Source organism: Jaculus jaculus, chromosome 9 (genome assembly GCF_020740685.1).
Source record: "Jaculus jaculus isolate mJacJac1 chromosome 9, mJacJac1.mat.Y.cur, whole genome shotgun sequence".
In the NCBI taxonomy this organism is placed as follows: Eukaryota; Metazoa; Chordata; class Mammalia; order Rodentia; family Dipodidae; genus Jaculus; species Jaculus jaculus.
In genome coordinates, this window is record NC_059110.1 from 132,180,651 (window position 1) to 132,199,815 (window position 19,165).

The following is a 19,165-nucleotide window of genomic DNA, read 5'->3' on the forward strand; positions in this document are numbered from 1 at the left end:
CTGCCCTGACAGCATGAGACCGTTGGGTCAGGGAGCCTGTGGCTCTTGAAGTCCCTTGACCTGCCTTGGTAAGACCTTCCAGAGCAGGCAGATCCCCACACACCTAGTGAATCTGTCACCTGCCACTTGTTCCCTCCCAGTTCTACCCCACAAAGGTCTCAAGTCACCATCTGGAGCCTTCTGTCTTTGCCCCACCCTGGGAGTATTTCTGGCCACCCAGGCAAAAAGAAAGTTATGAAACTCGAGCAGAAGGCATCCTCGGAGACAAGCATTAATAGAAGCCTCCCTCAGGCCTCTGACACGTCTGGGCAGCTGCTCAGCCTGTCCAGTATCCCTCGCCCCAAGGCCAGCCCACTCTGGCTCAGCCAGGCACACTAAACTTAGCTTCCACCCTAAGCCCCCGTAGCCACCGCCACCACCTAGACGGCTGCCACCCGCCCTGGGAGATACGGCTGCCCAGAGCTCCCACAGCTCAGCGGTCACCATGTCCCAGACCCAAACACCGAAGGTGCGCGTGACCCTCTTCTGCATCCTGGTGGGCAGCGTGTTGACCATGGTGGCCGTGGTGACCGATCACTGGGCCGTGCTGAGCCCCCACCTGGAGCAGCACAACGCCACCTGCGAGGCGGCCCACTTCGGCCTCTGGAGGATTTGCACCACGCGCGTCGCCGTGGACAACAGGGAGGACAAGAATTGCGAGCGCGTCACGCGGTCAGGGGGTAAGGTACCCACTCTCTCCACCACCTCCCCACCTCTTGCCCTTCCCAGACGCCACCCCCCACCACCACCCAGGTAAGTTGCCCATGAAAAAGAAGGCACGTTCCTCAGCTTGGGAGCCGAGTGGCCAGCTGACCCTTCCCCGCAGTCAGAATGGAAAATGAGGCTCCTGAAACCACCCAGCAGCAGTCACTCAACCATGTCCCAGCTCCGTTCTCTGCCTGCAGAGCCAGGCTAGTGGCTTTGAGATCTGGGGCTGGAGGGACATGTGAGGTGGGTAAACGCCTTCCTCAGCTTTCGGGCAGGAGTCTAGGCAAGACTGCTGCTGGGTTCACGGGGGTGAAAGGTTCCTGATCGCTAAGTACTCAGAATTTCAAACTGCTGAGCGCAGAGCATGGAATCAAGCAGGGGCCCTGCTGGGGGCTGGGGCTGGCCCGGCGTGGCTACGCGGGCGCACGGCTGTGCAACGGGACGGGATGTGGTCGAGTCTGCTGCCTTGTTGGGAACACGCAGTCCTACTGTGCGCCCTCCACGCGCTCAGGTTGTTCAGTGCTCCTCAGCATGTCTTTGCCTGGTAACTTGAGGGTATTCCTCCATCCCCAGGACGAGATGGAGCCGCACATTGTAGGGGAGCTCCGTTCTCAGAAAACTACTATTACCACGACCAGGGGCTGTTCTGCCAGTGTGGAACCCTCAGGGTTTAGACCAAAGGGAGCATGCGTTACAGGAAAGAGCACGCCATGGAGAAGCAGAGGCCTGGGCTCCAGCCACCACTGCCCCCCACCCCCATCCTCCCAAAGACCTATTCTGGGACAGTAAGTCTTCTGCTTCACCTCCATAAAACACAAAACTTAAGCTGGGCGTGGTGGCGCACGCCTTTAACCCCAGCACTTGGGAGGCAGAGGTAGGAGGATCGCCATGAGTTCAAGGCCACCCTGAGACTACAGAATGAATTCCAGATCAGCCTGGGCCAGAGTGAGGCTCTACCTCGAGAAAAGAAAAAAAAAAAAAAAAGACTTGGACTCAGCGATGTAAATCCCCTTCCAGTACTTGCAAAGGCATCTCCAAGACCTCCACAGCATGTGTGACTGGCGGTGTTCAGAATGATTCCTCCCATCCCTTGAAACCTGTTCTTAGAAAGAGTCAGTGCTGACTCCCCAAAGATCTTGCAGTCTTGCATGTGGAGCAAAGGGCTGGCCCGCCCACTGCTCTTCTTTATCTTTTTTTTTCCCTCTGCTTCCTTCAGGAAACCCGGGTAATGCTCACTCCTGGTGGGCACCCAGAGACTTGTGAATACTCAGCTATCTTGGAAACACCGAGTCCTGGGACAGAGGGCTTTGACGGGCATGAGCATGTGCGTGAAGGGTATCGCATAGCATGGTGCCAGCGCCCTCGGCCAGGGCTGCACACTTGTAAACAGATGATTCATCCAGGCAATTCCCTGGGCAGGGCAGGGCAGGGCAGGGTGAGGCAGCTTCTCCAGGGACCACGCACCGCCGAGAGGGACATTTTGGTCCTGTCCACCTGTCCTTGGAGCCATCTGTCTTTTAAAGTTAGGGCAGATGAGCAGTGTCCACACACTGAAGAGACAGGCTGCTGAGAACTCCAGTCTCAGGGGACCACCCAGCAGGTCAAGGCTCAGCCTTGAGCCCAAGCAGTGTCTTCAGCCATGAATTGTACTGTCCACACTTGTGACGCCGAGCGCTGCCTCCCAATAATATTCCAAAGCTCACTCCTGCGTTCTCTTCTCTTTTCTCCCCTCCAAATGGACATTGTATTCCTTCATCCACCCTTCCTTGGATCTTTCTATTCTGCAAAGGGCTCGTATATGTCTCTCATTTGTTAACAATTATAATAATGGCACATTAAGCGTCGTGCTGTGTGTCAAATCCTGCTGCTGGTGCCTTGCACGTATCAACTTTATGCAATAGCAGAAAGGAAAAAAAAATGACAGGGGAGAACCCCTGCCCTGAATTTTCTCCTTCATAAAAGCAATGAGAATGCTGGGAGGAAAAAAATTACCAGATTCAACACTTTCAGAACTCTGGAAATTAACCAAAATTGTGTAACAATGCAGCAAGTGCTTATTAAAAAAAAAAATCCATGAGTCAAGAGAAACTGAATTTTAGGCAGCTTTTAACTTGCCCTGTTCCCATTTCTTCTCCCTCAACTCTTGCAGTCCTGAAAACCAACAGCCACCATCAGTGATAAACAGCAGCCTGGTTGACACTGGAGAGGACAGAATAGGATTGGATGCCTTCTAACTCCCCCCCAACCCCCCATTCCCCCCACCTCCCACCCCCCCACCCCACTGCCACCAGAGAACCCATCACCCACAGGGTCACTCCCTGCAAACAACCAATTGCAAAGCTGTCTTTGTTTGACCTATTTCTAATATCATTCCGTGCAAACAGTCTCAGGGAGGGGAGCATTTGTTGAAAATAATTACAGACAATTGTTTAACAGCATGGCTGTGGCAAGAGATAACAGATGGGGAAAACAATGGGCCAATCAAAGAGCTGGAGAATGAAATGTCTTCACAGGCCTTTGAAAAGTTTCAAACTAGCTAGGCTGGTGTCTCACAGCTGTAACTCCAGTGCTGGGAGGGCTGAAGGATTGCTGTGAGTTTGAGGCCAGCTTGGGTTACATAGTAAGTCCCAAGTACGCCTGTGCTAGAATAAGACCCTGTCTCAAAATAAAAAAGGGGGTGCTGGAGAGATGGCTTGGTGGTTAAGCACTTGACTGTGAAGCCTAAGGACCCCAATTCAAGGCTCAATTCCCTAGGACCCATGTAAGCCAGATGCATAAGGTGGCACATGCATCTGAAGTTCGCTAGCAGTGGCTAAATGCCCTGGCATGCCTATTCTCTATCTATCTGCCTCTTTGTCTCTCTGTCTATAGCTCTCAAATAAATAAAAATAAACATTTTTTTTAAAAAAAAAGAAGAAGGAGAAAGGCAGGAAAGAAAGAAGGGGCCAATATATTCCTGAGGAAGTACCTAAGTGGTAATATGCATGCAGTTAGTGGGAGATGTATTTGGTCCAAACATTTTAGAATATCTTTATTTATTAAGTGACCACTAAGTTAACAAGACATAGATTTTATTGATCCACATGATCAAGAAAATACTTTACAAGAGGGCTGGAGAGATGGCTTAGCGGTTAAGGCACTTGCCTACGAAGCCCAAGAGCCCAGGTTCAATTTTCCAGGTCCCATGTAAGCAGATGCACATGGTAGCACATGCATCTGGAGTTCGTTTGCAGTGGATAGAGGTGCTGGCAGGGCCATTCTCTCCCCCTACCCCCGTCCCTCTCTCTGTCTCTAATAGAGAAAGGAAGGAAGGAAGGAAGGAAGGAAGGAAGGGAGGAAGGAAGGGAGGGAAAGTACTTTTACAAAATTAGTCCAGAAGTAGCAACAGGAATAAAACTCAAGAAGGAGAATCAGACTTCCAGAATTGCCACATTATGTTATTAAAAAATAAAATAAAATAAAAAACATGAGCCAGGGCTAGGGAGATGACTCAATGGTTAAAAGCACTTGCTTGCAAAGTTTGCCAACCTGGGTTTGATTCCTAGAATCCACATAAAGCTGGAGCCAAAGGGGAACCTGCATCTGGAATTTGTTTGCGGTGACAAGAGACCCTGGTGCACCCATACATACATACACTAGTGCAAACAAACCTCATTTAGAAAAACACAAGCCATGCAAAGCACTAAGGTGGCGTGGGCAATATATGCGGGGGAGGGTGGAGCAGCCACTAGATTAATCTCTCAGGAAGTGCAGATAGTGGGCTTTTAGACAAAGACTTTAAATAGGCTGGTAAATACATTCTAAGAATTAAAAGAAACCATATAAAAAGAGTCCAAGATGAGGGCTGGAGAGATAGCTTAGCGTTAAGGCACTTGTCTGCAAAGCCAAAGGACCCAGTACCCAAGTAAAGCCAGATGCTCAAGGTGGCACATGCATCTAGAGTACATTTGCAGTGGCTAGAGGCCCTGGTGTGCCCATCCCCCCCACAAATAAATAAATAAATGAAGTATTTTTTAAAAGAGCTCAAGATGAGAATGATACCACTTGAAATAGATATCAATAGAGATAGAGATTCATTTTGAAAAATCAACTAGAAATTCTACTGAAAAGGATACTCATGAAATGAAAATTGCAATAGAGGGGCTCAAAAGCAGGTCTAAGCAGGCAAATAAAAATCTCAATGAACTTGAAAATAAGTCAATTGACATTAGCTAGTCTGAGGAACAGATAGGAGGAAAAAAATGGCAAAACTTCAGAGAACTATGAGATCCTATTATATACATTGTGAGTCTCAAAAAGGAGAAAGGAGAAAGGAGGTGTGAACAACAGTGGTTGAAAGCAACCCAAATTAGATGGAAATCTCAACTTTTTTGAAGAAGGTTGGCCTTTTTCAATATTTACTTATTTGAGAGAAGGAGAGGAAGAGGCAGAGAGAGCGAATGGGCACACCAGGGTCTCTAGCCACTGCAAACAAACTCCAGACACATCACTCTATGATGTTTGCCCAATAACAAAATTGTCTAATGATGCCTTTCTCAGAACTATACACATTGTTGAGCAGTGAAAATTCTATGAACTCATCTAATATCATGAAACCTCTAGGAGATCCATGCTTTCATCATCATTCTATGTTACGGAAAAAAGAAGAAAAAAAATGAAGCTCAGAGAGCTCGGGTCATTTGACCCCAACCACACAGTTAATGAGCAAGAATTTATATGTGAGGCACTGCCCATACCATGTATCTACTTAGACCCTATCTTATACCTCTGTATAGATTCTTGTTCTGTAAGTGGTTTTCATTTGACCAGGAGGAAGCTGAGCATGACCTAGCCACCAACACCACCCATATCACTAATCCAGAGCCTCCTTCGTCTCCAGAGCCCCCCCCCCATCATGTCCTCCACTAAACACACAAACACAGCTCCTGAAAGCTGATACCCAAGAGACAACAGAAGCCCTGTGGCATGATCTAGGGCAGCCTGGCCAAAAGCTGGTACAAAGAGACCTTTTCAGGCCTCATTCAGCCATGGAATACCAGAGGCTCTTCTGAGGACTGAGAACAGGAACTGACCAACGAGCCATGGAAGGATTGCCACGTACAAGGCCAACACTCGAGGTCAATCCAATGCCTCAAGAATGACAGGGGGAATGGAGACAAGGCTCAGCAGTTAAAGCACCTGCAAAGCCTAACGACCCTGGTTCAATCCCCAGTGCCCTCACATGGTGTGGTGCTCACAGATGGAGTTCATCTGTAGGGGTCAGAGGCCCAGCATGCCCATTCTCTGTGTGTGTGTCTCTCCTCTCTCTGTCTCCCTCAGCTTGCAAATAAATAAATGAAAGTAGGGCTGGAGAGATGGCTTAGGGGTTAAAGCATGTGCCTGCAAAGCTAGTGAATCCAGGTTCGATTCCCCAGGACCCACATAAGCCAGATGCACAAGGGGGCGCATGCGTGTGGAGTTCATTTGCAGTGGCTGGAGGCCCTGGTGTGCTCTCTCTCTCTCTCTCTCTCTCATAAAAATAAAACAAAATAAAAATATTATTTAAAAAAGAATGACAGGATGGGCTTCCCTGGTTCTCAGGGGAAAATGTGTGTAAGAAAGCCCCAGTGGGGACCATCCCCTGCCCTTGCCTCCTTCAGGCTCTGCCAATTAAGGGTAAGGCAGTAGCCTGCCCCAGTGCCCCAGTGCCCCATTGCCCTAGGGATCATCTTGCCCTCCAGCCTCAGCACGGGGGTTGAGGGTGTATTAAAGAACCTAGCTGCTCCTAAGAGTTCCCAGGGCTTCCTGCCCCTCCCACCCATCTGTACTAGAGGTCAATTCCTTAATTAACATCCTCATGGATGAGCAAGCAGCACTCCGCAGCTCTGGGCGTAGGCTTTGGGATTTTTTTCAGCACATTCTAGATAATTCTTCAGTCACAGTGGTTATACAGCATGTGGAAACTACTGTTGGGAGCAGATAAGACCTGTTTTTTTTTCTACAAAAAGGCATCAGGGGCTGGAGAGATGGCTCAGTGAGTGGTTAAGGTGATTGCCTGCACTGCAAAAGGCTAACGACCTGGGCTCGATTACCCAGGACCCATGTGAAGCCATATGCTTAAAGTGGTGTGTGCATCTGAAGTAAGTTTGCAGCAGCTGGAGGCCCTGGCATGTGCCCTTTTTTTTTTTTTTTTTTTTTTGCACTCTTTCTCATTCTCTCTGTCTCTTAATCTCTCTCTGCTTGCAAATAAATAAATAAATAAATAAAGGCACCAGTATATAGAAACTACTGAACTACTGTTGGGAACAGACAGAACTTTTTATGTATAAAAAGACAGCTTCCCATCAAGATGGTGTCCACCTAACCACGCCACACCTCCCAGGAGGAAAGATGTACACAGATCCTTAGGAGAGAATCAGCCCATCGCACCTCACCAGGGCCCCAGCTGAACCCACAGAGTGATTGGGGAAATGAGCAAGAGTGCTGCTTTCTTGTTGAACCTGGTACCAGCACAAGGGTGAAGGAGATAGACACAGAGAACACTCAACTCCTACTAAACCAGAGATCCAGAGACACAGAGGCTCCCTAGACCTCATCACTGAAGTGGATCTAAAATGAACCCACATGGCTCAGGGAAATTCACAGAAGAGGGGCAGAAAGATCGTTGGAGCCACATGTTGGGACATTATGCACAGAGACATTGCCTCTCCTTCCCCCCATAACTGATGGCCACCCCCACAATGCACAACCCACATTCCCCAACGAGGAGGGTCCCTGCAGAGTGGGGAGGACAGGGAGGAGGCAAACGATGGTACCAACATGGCTGTATTCACACTGTACACATAACTAATAAAAAAAAGGGGGGTAGGAAAAAAAAGACACCAACATAATACCCCTGAAGCACTAGTTCCTTGGGGTTTTGTACAAATCAACAAATTGTTTTTAATATATTAAATCTCCATCAACAGGCACTTGACTTGCTATGCTGATGCTTCCTCAGAACCATCCTCGGTTAATTCAAGTTCACTTTGAAGTGTAATGTACCCATTGTGCTAACCCTTTGTAATCGCCACACTGGAATCTGCGTAGCCAGTAACTGAACCAGAATATGGGGTGAGACAGTCCCTTCCAGCCCTCAGGCAAGCCCAAAATGAGTTCACTGTGGGTTTGTTTTTTTTTTTTTTTTTTGGTTGTCACTCTAGTCCAGGCTGAATTCACTATGTCTTGAACTCACAGTGATCCTGCTACCTCTGCCTCCCGAGTGCTGAGATTACAGGCGTGCGCCACCACATCCGGCTCATTGTGTGTTTTTATTCTTTGCTCTAGTGTATCCCAGACTGACTTCAAATTTGCCATATAGCCAAAGATGACCTTGAACTTCTGATCTTCCTGCCTTGACCTGTCGTGTGCAGGGATTAAAGGCATGCGCCACCACAGCGAGCTTTATCCAGTGCTGGAGATGGAACCCAGGGCCTTGTGCATGTTAGGCCAGCACTGTCCAGCCCTTCATTGTATTTGCCTTTGTGTGTATGTGTGGAATATGTATATGGTGCGGTGTGATGTGGTGTGTGGCATGTGCAGGCATGTGTGCTTCATGCCCGTGAATGTGGAAGCCAGGTGAGAAAGTTGAGTATCTCTTATTGTTCATCTGTGTATTTGCTTGAAACGGGGTCTCTCCCTTCCAGATTTCAGTCAGGGAGCCCCAGCAATTCTCCAGTCTCTGTCAACCCGCCCTCCCCAACTGTTTTTATAGACACTTATGGCCACGCCTAGACTTTTCCACTGGTTCTGCAGAGTTGAGGGCCTGAGAGGCCCTCACCCATAAGCGGCAAGCAGTCCTAACAACTATGCCATCTCCCCAGGACCCCTCCTTGTAGTTTTGGAAGAATAATCCTGTTCACATTTTTAAGCAAGTGAGGATCTATTTTTGGTTTACATTTTTGTTTTTTTTGATTTTACAAGGTAAGGTCTCACTCTAGTTCAGGCAGACCTATAATTCGCTATGGAGTCCCAGCGTGGCCTGGAACTCACCGCGATCCTCCTGCTTCTGCCTCCTGAGGGCTGGGATTAAAGGCGTGCGCCACCACACCTGGCTCCCAGTCAGTTTTATAGAAATAGAAATACTACACAAGACCATCACAATAGGAGGAAACGATGATGACATCAAAATCAAAGGGAGGCTGATTGAGAGGGAATATGATGGAGAGTGGAGTTTCAAAGGGGAAAGTTGGGGGGAGGGAGGGAATTAGCATGGGATACTATTTATAATTATGAAAGTTGTCAAAAAATTATTTAAAAAAGAAACAGAAATACTAGAATCATCAAAAGGCATTTGCGGAGATAAAGGATACTGGAGTAATCTCAGAGACTCCAATTATGGTTCCAGATGGCCTTCTTGTCATTGGCATCTCAACTGACTTGGTCCAAAGCCCTGGATATCTGGTAGGTAAAGGAGAGGGGCCCCTTGAGGCCCAGCTGCAAGCCCTTCCATGCACAGATGTTGAAGCTGGGGTAAGGAGCCGGAAAGGACGACAGAGAGGCAGAGGTGGGGAAGCTCAGAATCAGCAGAGACTGCACAAAACGGTCTCTCTTCCTCTCCTACAAAGCTTTACCTGTGACCAAGTGGCCCACTCAGGTCCTGCATCAGATAGACTTCCTTTTTTGTTGTTGCCATTGTCACATGTATATGTACCTACATATGTATGTGTGGCATGTGTGTGGTTGCATATGTGTATGTATGTGGACATGTGTGTGTAGAGGCCAGAGGTCAGCATTGGGTGTTTCCTCAATTGGTCTCCATCTTACTTTTTCAAAATGAATTAATTAATTTGCAAGCAGAGCAGAATACAGAGATGACAGAGAGAGAGTGATACAGAGATGAGAGGGGAGGGGGGGAGAATGGCCGCACCGGGGCCTCCAGCCACTGCAAAGGAACTCCTGACACATGCGCCACCTTGTGCATCTGGCTTACGTGGGTCTTGGGGAATTGAACCTGGGTCCTTTGGCTTTGTAGGCAAGCACCTTAACTGCTAAGCCATCTCTCCAGCCCAAATTTATTTATTTTTAGTAATAACTTCCATAAATATAGACAACAAACCATATTTCCCTCCCCCCACCCCATCCCTTTTTCCCCCTCCTAAATCATTCCTCCATTGAATCCCTTCTTCTTTCCAATTAGTTTCTCTTCTATTCTGATAACATCATTTTCCCTCCTGTTATGAAGATCTGTGTAGAGAGTGTCAGGCACTATGAGGTCATGAATATCAAGGTCATTTTGTGTCTGGAAGACAACCTTATAAGCAGGACCATCCTTCCTTTGGTTCTTACTTTCTCTTTTTTTTAATATTTTATTTTTATCTAATTATTTGAAAGAGAGAGATGCAGAAATAGGCGGGTAGAGAGAAAAAGAGAATGGGCACGCCAGGGCCTCTAGCCATTGCAAATGAACTCCAGATGCATGCGCCCCCTTGTGCATCTGGCTTACGTGGATCCTGGGGAATTGAACCTGTGTCCTTTGACTTTGCAGGCAAGCACCTTAACAGCTAAGCCATGTCTCCAGCCCAGTTATTACTTTCTTTCTGCCCCCTCTTACACAACGGACCCTGAGCCTAGGAGGGTGTGATGGAGATATCTCAGGGCTGAACACTCCACTGTCACTTCTTCTCAGCATTATGGTGTCTTTTGAGTCACCCAGATGGTCATTGCCATCTGAAAAGAGAAGCTTCTCTAAACAAAAGTGAGAGTAGCATTAATATATGGGCATAAACATCAATGTCTAGAGGGTAGAGTGGGTATACTATATATATATACATATATATATATGTATGTATACATATATATTATATATGTATACATATATAATATATAATATAATATATTATATATATAATATATAATATAATATAATACTATATACTATACTATATTACCCTGACAACAGTAGTTGTTACTTCCCAGCCATAGGCTTTTGACTAGATTTTCAGTACTAGTTATGAATTCCCTCCAGTGGATTGGGCCTCCAGTCTAATCAGGGAGCAGATGGTTTTCCCCATAGTAGACATGTCACTATTGCACCCGGTGGCACGTTTGGCTTGGCTGGCCAGTCATATGGCTGGCAGGGTCCACGGCTGGTTAAGACCATTGATGACTTCTCACACCCAACAGGCGGCCTAGCTCTTCCCAGCATCCTGACAGCTAGTCAACAGGGAGGAGGCTTCCAGTCCAGCTCCAGCTTGAATTCTCAGTGACCAGCAGTCCAAGCACACACAGTCTTCAACAGCAGGGTGCTACCCCACCCTCTAGTTCTGTCCACCTTACTTTTTGAGACAAGGTCTCTCATTGAAACTGGAGCTCACCCCATTGGGTTAGACAAGCTGGCCACCAAGCCCCAGGAATCCTGTCTCTACCCCAGCCCTGGGATTATAGGCACCAAAGCAGTGTGCATGGGTTCTGGGAATCTGAACTCAGGTCCTCACACTTACTCAATAAGCACTTTACCCACTGAGCACTCTCCCAGTCCACCACTTCCTTTGCAAATTCTTCTTAATATTCAGCTTTCCAGATACCACCTGTGATGGTTTATTTTGATTGTCAACCTGACAGGACCTACACTCACCTAGGAAACTGGCCTCTTGTGAGGAATTATCTGGGTTAGGTTAGTATCTGGGTTGACCTGTGAGGGATTATCTTAATCGTGTTAACTGAGCTAGAAAGAACCCTGGTATTCCGTTGACTGGGAATGTTGACTGTGTAGAAGGGAGCGAGCTGGCTGAGCGCCAAGCATTTACCACTGTGCTTCCAACTGTGGATGCTACATGACCAGCTGCTCCTGGTGCCCTGCCACGGTGGACTGTCACCTCAAACTGTAAGCCAGAATAAACTCTTCCTCCTTAAACAGATTTTTTTGTCAGGTATTTCATCCCAGCAATGACCATGCTAACTAATACACCACCCACTGAGGAAATGGGCAAGGATGGGCAAAGCTAGAGCACATGAGGCCTGCCCATCTGCAAGGACCTGTGCCCTCCCTGAACGATTCTAGCAATGGCCTAGCTTGATTTGATCTGAATGAGACCGAGGTCTGATGTGACCACTCTATCTTTCAGGTCATCAAGGGCTGTGAAAGGGCTTGTGGTCTCCCCCACATGGCCCTGAAGCCAACATTTGGTCCAGGTTCATGCGCTAAGTCCAACATGGTTCAGCTCATCCATCTCAGGTCCCAAGATCAGCACATCAGAGAAAAGCTAAAGGCTTCTAGAAGTCCCGGTGGCCACTGGTCCCTCATCTCCGTATGAGAGCTTTTAAGAGGAAAAGACCTGCGTGTGGGGGTGCTGTGAGTTCCAGGTCAGCCTGAGACTACATAGTGAATTCCAGGCCAACTTGGGCTAGAATGAGACCCTACCTTGACAGAAAACAAAAAGAGAGAGAGAGAAAGAGAGGAAAAGAGGAAGGAAACATTGTCCTGAACCATCCAAGGCAAAAATCTCCCCCAAATGTCCAGCCTGCCCCCTACAGATATGCAGCCTATGCCAGGGTGCCTGAGCTCAGCCGCTTTCCATCCTGACCCCCCACAGCAGTTCCTGCCTGCACAGAATGGGTCCTGGGGGTGGTCTGTCAGCACCTGACGGATGCTCTGACTCTCTGCGTGAGAGCTGACTTCACAACCCGAAAAAGCCAAGCCGTCACGGCCAGCAAACCCTCCAGGCAGCCTGTACCTCAGCCCCAGCTCGGAGGGCTTCTAATTCCCAGACAGCAGGCAGTCAGGGAAGCAACTGACCATGACAATCACTTCGATTCAGTTGATTTTTCTCGGAGGGTTTTCAATAACAACTGAAATTGGCCCTTAAAGAATGACTCAGACCTGTTCCTTTGTCCAGAGGGAAACCCAAGGAGGATTGCAATATAGCACAAGCCATTTTTTAAAATATTTTATTTATTCATCTATTTATTTATTTGAGGGAGAGAAAGAGGCAGGGGGGTGCACCAGGGCCTCCAGCCACTGCAAATGAACTCTAGATACATGCACCCCTGTGCATCTGACTTACGTGGGTCTTGGAAATTCAAACTGGGATCCTTTGGCTTCACAAGCAAATGCATTTACTGCTAAGCCATCTCTCCAGCCCCAGCACCAGCCATTTTAAAGAAGCTACTCAGGAGTATTTACAGCTAATGATCTAACACATAGACAAGGGCCTCACCGTGCTGGATAATAGTGGTGGTTGCTGTGAGAAAGAAACAAGCAGCCTGGATGCTGACATCACCACCGGCCGTCAGACGCTGCAGGTACCTCAGCTCAAAGGAAGCTGCTTTAAATATAGATGCTCATGGGGGGGAAAATGCCGCTTACTGCAGAGAAAGTCACTCCTGCTAAACCAAAGCCTGTCTCCTGATGTCAATGCGATCCTCTACTTCAAGAGAAGCAGCAATTGGAGTTTGGAGGAGTGAGAGAGGGTAGGGGGAACACGGGATTAAGTAGCAGTAAGGTAATATATCCAGACAGAAGGAAAGCTTTATAACAACAAGAGTCTGTGCAGCCCTGGGGCATTCTTCTAGAAGACACTGGGCATTGGCTTCTCTGAATGTTCAGATATAGCCTGGAGGTGAAGCAGGGAATTCACAAATTCAGTGCCATCTAAATTTAAAGGTAGGTGTTTTGTTGTTGTTGTTTGTTTTTTGGCTTTTAGAGGTAGAGTCTCACTCTAGCACAGGCTGACCTGGTATTCACTATGTAGTCTCAGGGTGGCCTCAAACTCACAGCGATCCTCCTACCTCTGTCCCCTGAGTGCTGGGATAAAGATGTATGCCACCTTGCCCAACTTGCTTTTTTTTTTTTTTTTTAATTCATACTGAGGGGCTGGAGAGATGGCTTAGCAGTTAAGCTCTGGCCTGTGAAGCCTAAGGACCCCGGTTCGAGGCTCGATTCCCCAGGACCCATGTTAGCCAGATGCACAAGGGGACGCACAAGTCTGGAATTTGTTTACAGTGGCTGGAAGCCCTGGCACACCCATTCTCTCTCTCTCTCTGTCTATCTGCCTTTCTCTCTGTGTCTGTCACTCTCAAATAAATAAATAAATAATGAACAAAAAGCATGGTGCACACCTTTAATCCCAGCATTCGGGAGGCAGAGGTAGGAGGATCACCCTGAGGCTATATAGTGAATTCCAGGTCAGCCTGACAGAGTGAGACCCTACCTCGAAAAACAAAACAAACAACAACAACAAAAAAAAACCCAAAAAATTTTAAATTAATTTATACTGAGGGAGACAGATCTACAGGAAAAAGACATCAAGGCAAGTCTTACACAAATAGAAAGCAACCTAATTTAGTTTCTGTTAAGAAACATAAAGTAAGAGACTAAGGAGGAGGCTCAGACAAGTGTTTGCCACACAAGCATGAGGCCCCCATAGTAGCAGCCCATCTGTAATCCCAATGCCTGGGGCAAGCTGGCTGGCTAGACTGGAGAAATCAGGGAGCTCTGAGTTCAAGCGAGAGAGCCTGCCTCAGTAAACAAGGTGACAAGGGCTCGAAGAAGACACCAGTTTGAACCTCTGGCTTCTACAAACTCACACACATGCATGTGCACCCACCAACGCATACATGCACCCACATGCATATGAACCTGCACATGCCAAAAAAAGAGAGAAAGAAAAAGAAACACGGGCTTGAGAGATGGCTTAGCCTTTAAGGCGTTAGCCTACAAAGCCAAAGGACCCAGGTTCGACTCCCCAGGACCCACATAAGCCAGATGCACAAGGGGGCGCATGTGTCTGGAGTTTGTTTGCAGTGGCTGGAGGCCCTCAGCGCCCATTCTCTATCTGCCTCTTTTCTCTCCTTGTCTTTCTCTCTCTCTCAAATAAATAAATAAAAACAAAAATACTTAAAAAAGAAACATAAGATGATATAAAGTAACCCATCTACTTCCTAAATCAAGGATAAAGAATATTAAAAGTATTCAACAAGGATTATGTTGACATTATGTCTAACTAACACAGAGAGAGAGACTAAAGGAGAAAATTATGTGTAAAATCAGCATGAATGTATTTATAGTGAAGCCCTCTCCTGCCTCCCCACCAAATCCAGGTCTCCGTTCCTACTATCCACAGACAACCCACAGCTTTCATGACGATGATCAGGTGGACAAGTGGCTTGACAGAAGGGGACTTGTGTAGGTTGTCACCCAGGCTGAGGTTCTGAGGGTCTGATAAGGTCACACGATGGTCACATGCAGCCCTCACATTAGGTTCTCTGCCAGCACCCAAGTTATCCAAGGCCACTCAGAAGAACCCTTCCCAGGGCAAAGCAGGAATACCCAACCTTCTGAGCACTGGAGTGTTCTGAAAAGCTTTTGGCCAATGCTGCTTTGCATAAATTAGGTGAGGGTGCTGGATCCTGATTGGAAACAAAAATCCAGGTCCCAGATTCCTTAACCTTGCCACTATTGATATTTTATTTATTTATTATTTATTTATTTATTTATTTATTTATTTATTTATTTATTTTGAGAGAGAGAAAGAGGCAGAGAGAGAGAGAAAGGAAATGGGTGCACCAGAGCCTCCAGCCACTGCAAATGAACTCCAGATGCATGCATCACCTTGTGCATCTGGCTTATGTGGGTCCTGGGGAATCGAACCTGGCTCCTTTGATTTTGCAGGCAAGAGCCTTAACCACTAAGCCATTTCTCCAGCCCCACTACTGACATTTTGAAATAGATAATTTCATGTTGTGGAAGGATGTCATGTGAATTGCAGGATGCGGCAGAGAGTCCCTGGCGCCAGGCATTGTCCTATATCCCCCTCCCGCACAGAGGGATCCCCTCACTGGGGGTCTCTGACTGGCTCTTTGCTGACCGTGTCCCCAGATCCCTGAGGCCTGCCTTGCGCTTGCGCCTGCCTAGTGGGGCTCAGAGCTCGCATGCTGTGTCTGCCCGGCTGGCGCGTTGGCCTTCGCTCCCCGTGCAACCCCTGCATCTGCTGGAATGACCTGCTGAGGGTCGGGGAAGCGTTCTCACCCAGATTCAGGATTTGGGGGAAGAGACGCAGCCAAAGGCCCCACTGGGCACTGGGAGCCTATGCCCTCTCTGCCAGCCCCCTGCAGGGCTTCCATCCTTCCTGCCAGCTCACGGGCTATCTCCCTCCTTTGCAGAGAAGAACTGCTCCTACTTCCGGCATTTCAACCCAGGCGAGAGCTCGGAGATCTTTGAATTTACCACTCAGAAGGGTGAGGCTATGGAAGACAGAGGCTGGCTTTGGGGAAAGGCTTCTGTCACATGCTGCTGAGCCAGGGAGTCACTTGGCAGGAAAGCGCTGACTCCTGCTCCTGATGAGAAACAGCTGCAGAAAAAGAAAAAAGGAAAAAAAAAAAAAAAAGCCCCGTGCCTTGTCACCTCCCTGGGCAGGAACACAGACGCAGTGCCTGAGCCTTGGCACTTACAATGTATGGGTGGGTGCTGGAAACATGATACCTCAGGCCCTTTGGTCAACAAAGCTCAGAGACCCACTACCATGGGGCAGAGCCTGGCCTGGCTGTTGCCATGGGGACGGTTGCACCCAGTGTGCATGATGGCACACAGACACACCTGTGCACACACTAACAGAGCCTCACATGCCAGTACGTGCGAACACATTGCCAGAGCCTCACACGTGGGGCACACACACAAATACCGACAGATACTTGCTCTGTCTCTCTCTCTTTCATACGCACACACGCACACACACACACAGAGCCTCACATGCACAGTATGACCACAAACTGACAGATCCTTACACATGGGGTGTGTGGCACACACACACGCACGCGCGCACACTGACAGATCCTCACACACATTCAGACACGCACTTGCACACCCTCTGACAGATCCTTACATACATCTCCAGGTAAGCCACCACACCCTCACACTCGCATGCTAGGTGACGCCTACACTCTGTCATTCTTCTTCCATCGTCCCCTCACCAATCTCAGACAGACCACCCACAGCCCAGCGCCGCCTTCTGCCTGTCACTCACGAGGAAAACCACTGGTCAGGCAAATCCTCCAGCCTCACATCTTTCTGCCCCTACTGGACTGTGTCCTGTAGCATCTGGCCTCACCCCTTCCCTCCAGGTGACTTCGAGTCAGGAATGAGCGAACCTCCCGCTTGGGTGTGAAGTGGGAATGGGGGATGCGGAGTCACCACTAGCCAGGCGGACAGTAGAGCCGGCCAGGACACGGCTCGGGGGGTGGCTTCAGTGCTGAGGCGAACCTCTGTTTTGCAGAGTACAGCATCTCAGCGGCGGCCATCGCCATCTTCAGCCTCGGCTTCATCATCGTGGGCTCCATCTGTGCACTCCTGTCCTTCGGCAATAAGCGCGATTACTTGCTGAGGCCGGCTTCCATGTTCTATGCCTTTGCAGGTGTGGCGGGGCCCATGGTTCCCCGGGTGGGAGAGGGGTCCCTGGGGGCAGGGGGGGTGTCTCTCTACTGCAGCTCACGCTTGCATTGGGGCGAGGCTCCGCCCAGGAGGGCTGGGAGGGAGAAACTCTGCTTTGACCATTTCCCCCAGTCCCCCTCCCCAAAAGGACACTGTCCTCGGGAGGGACCCAGAGAAAACGTCCCCAGAGAGCAATTAGCAATGGAGGGAAACGTGGCCAGTGTCTGGCTAACCTCTGCAGAATGTGCGTGGTGGCCTGTGGCAGGCCAACAGGCTGCTTGGCAAGTTCACAATTAGAATGGTGGTCCCAAAGGAGTTTTGTCTCCGGGTCAGAAGGACAGTGGACATGAGGGGGGGTGGGCAGGACATGGTAGGGGCACCTCGCTTACTGAGAGAGCTCTCGCTTTGCCCCAGGACTCTGCCTCGTGGTCTCGGTGGAGGTCATGAGGCAGTCGGTGAAACGCATGATTGACAGCGAGGACACAGTCTGGATCGAGTATTACTATTCGTGGTCCTTCACCTGCGCCTGCGCAGCCTTCATCCTGCTCTTCCTCGGTGGGCTGGCTCTCCTGCTCTTCTCCCTGCCTCGAATGCCCCAGAACCCCTGGGAGTCCTGCATGGACGCAGAGCCTGAGCACTAGCCTCCAGAAGCCGCCCCCAGCCCAGAACCTGGAGAGAGGAGCCCGGAGTTCATGGAATGCCCTGCCCCTCTCCACACTCGTCACAGGCTGCTGCTCCCTCACGCCCCCCCTCCCCAGCTCCTCGCGGGGTGGTGACGAGGCCTTCTGCCGACACAGCACGTGGACACGACCCAGACCTGCCCAGGGTCAGCTGGAACAGGGCCAGCAGGTGCGCAGACATCTGGGGCCGCTCCCGCTAGCACCCGCTTCAGCTCAAGGCCTCCCCCTGTGCCCGCTGTCTTTGACAAGCTGCTCCTGGTCAACTTTCCAAACCTTCCTGGGACACTCTGTGCTCATTCACCAGGTCTGAAGGTCACCTGTGTGAAGAGCCAGCACCTCTCTCTCTTTCTCTCTCCCTCTTCTTCTCCATGACAAGGCTCACTCTCCAGTAATCTAAACACCCCTTGGCTGCCAGGATCCCTGGGAAGCTTTGAACTGGGTAAAATCTGACTGTGGTTTGCAATAAAACTCTCAAAAAAAAAAAAAAAGACCAAAAAAAATTTTTTTTTCTTCTCGCATCTGGTAGAGTAATTGCTTCGACTTCTAGCCTCGGACACTGAAGGAAAGAATAGGAAGGTGACCCTCTGGAGTGCTGAAAACTTCAGAAGGAAGGGTGGAGATGGCTTAGAGCTCTGGAATCCCCATTCGTGTCTCTGGGCCCTGGGATTGTTTGGGGTGAAACTAGAAACTCTCAGACCCAGGCCAGGGTGTTAAAAATAGGAGGAGTTATTTCTAGAGTCCGGCATGCTAAGCATGCCGGGTCAGCACCGCACTGAAGTCCTGCTGCCCAGGGCCCAGGCTTCTGGTGCCAGGTTCTTGTTGCAAAGATCAGGAAGCCGGGCTTAGCAATCAGATGCTTAGGGCCACGCATAGTGCCATCGGTTAAACACCTCCCCCCGCACAAACCCCGCTGTACTTAACCCAGCCAATTCAGAAACTGAAGTCAGACTTGACTGGCAGGTGAAACCCTTATGGTCCTTACCATCAACACCAGCATAAAGAGCTAGGTTGCCAAACCTATGGGCCATACCTGACTTGCCCTCTCTTATGTAGCTGGTAAAATAGGAGTGGTCTTTAGAGCTTTAAAAGGGTGCTAGGATATAGCTCAGCTAGTAGAGTGCTTGCCTACCATGCAGAAAGCCCTGGGTTCAACCCTTTCCACAGCATAAGCCTGGAATGGTGGTGCAAAAAAAAAGAAAGAAAAGAAAAAAGCCATTTTAGCACGGGGAGGTGGTGGAGAGGAAGCACGAGGGCCCGAGTTCGGATTCCCCGGGGCACACATAACACGCCGGAAGTGCACACTGCCATCGCCGCGCTGGGGCGGGAAAGGCAGGGGCTCCCTGGGCTTAGTGAC

At 49.1% G+C, this 19,165-nt stretch overlaps 1 protein-coding gene across 1 annotated transcript; it reads left to right on the top strand.

Annotated features, from left to right (window-relative positions):
- Window positions 1-457: 457 nt before the first annotated feature.
- On the top strand, window positions 458-18,089 carry Cacng1 (calcium voltage-gated channel auxiliary subunit gamma 1). The gene is made up of 4 exons (XM_004655128.3): window positions 458-719; window positions 15,868-15,942; window positions 16,977-17,114; window positions 17,546-18,089. The coding sequence occupies exons 1-4, from the start codon at window positions 485-487 to the stop codon at window positions 17,770-17,772; spliced, it is 675 nt and encodes a 224-aa protein (XP_004655185.1). The 5' UTR covers window positions 458-484; the 3' UTR covers window positions 17,773-18,089.
- Window positions 18,090-19,165: the final 1,076 nt, after the last annotated feature.

Excerpts from the sequence above, each read along its gene's own strand:
- Cacng1 (XM_004655128.3), top strand. The coding sequence starts at position 485 with ATGTCCCAGACCCAAACACCGAAGGTGCGCGTGACCCTCTTCTGCATC. Across the intron at positions 15,943-16,976 it reads TGAATTTACCACTCAGAAGG|AGTACAGCATCTCAGCGGCG; the intron begins GTGAGGCTATGG and ends TCTGTTTTGCAG. Across the intron at positions 17,115-17,545 it reads CATGTTCTATGCCTTTGCAG|GACTCTGCCTCGTGGTCTCG; the intron begins GTGTGGCGGGGC and ends GCTTTGCCCCAG.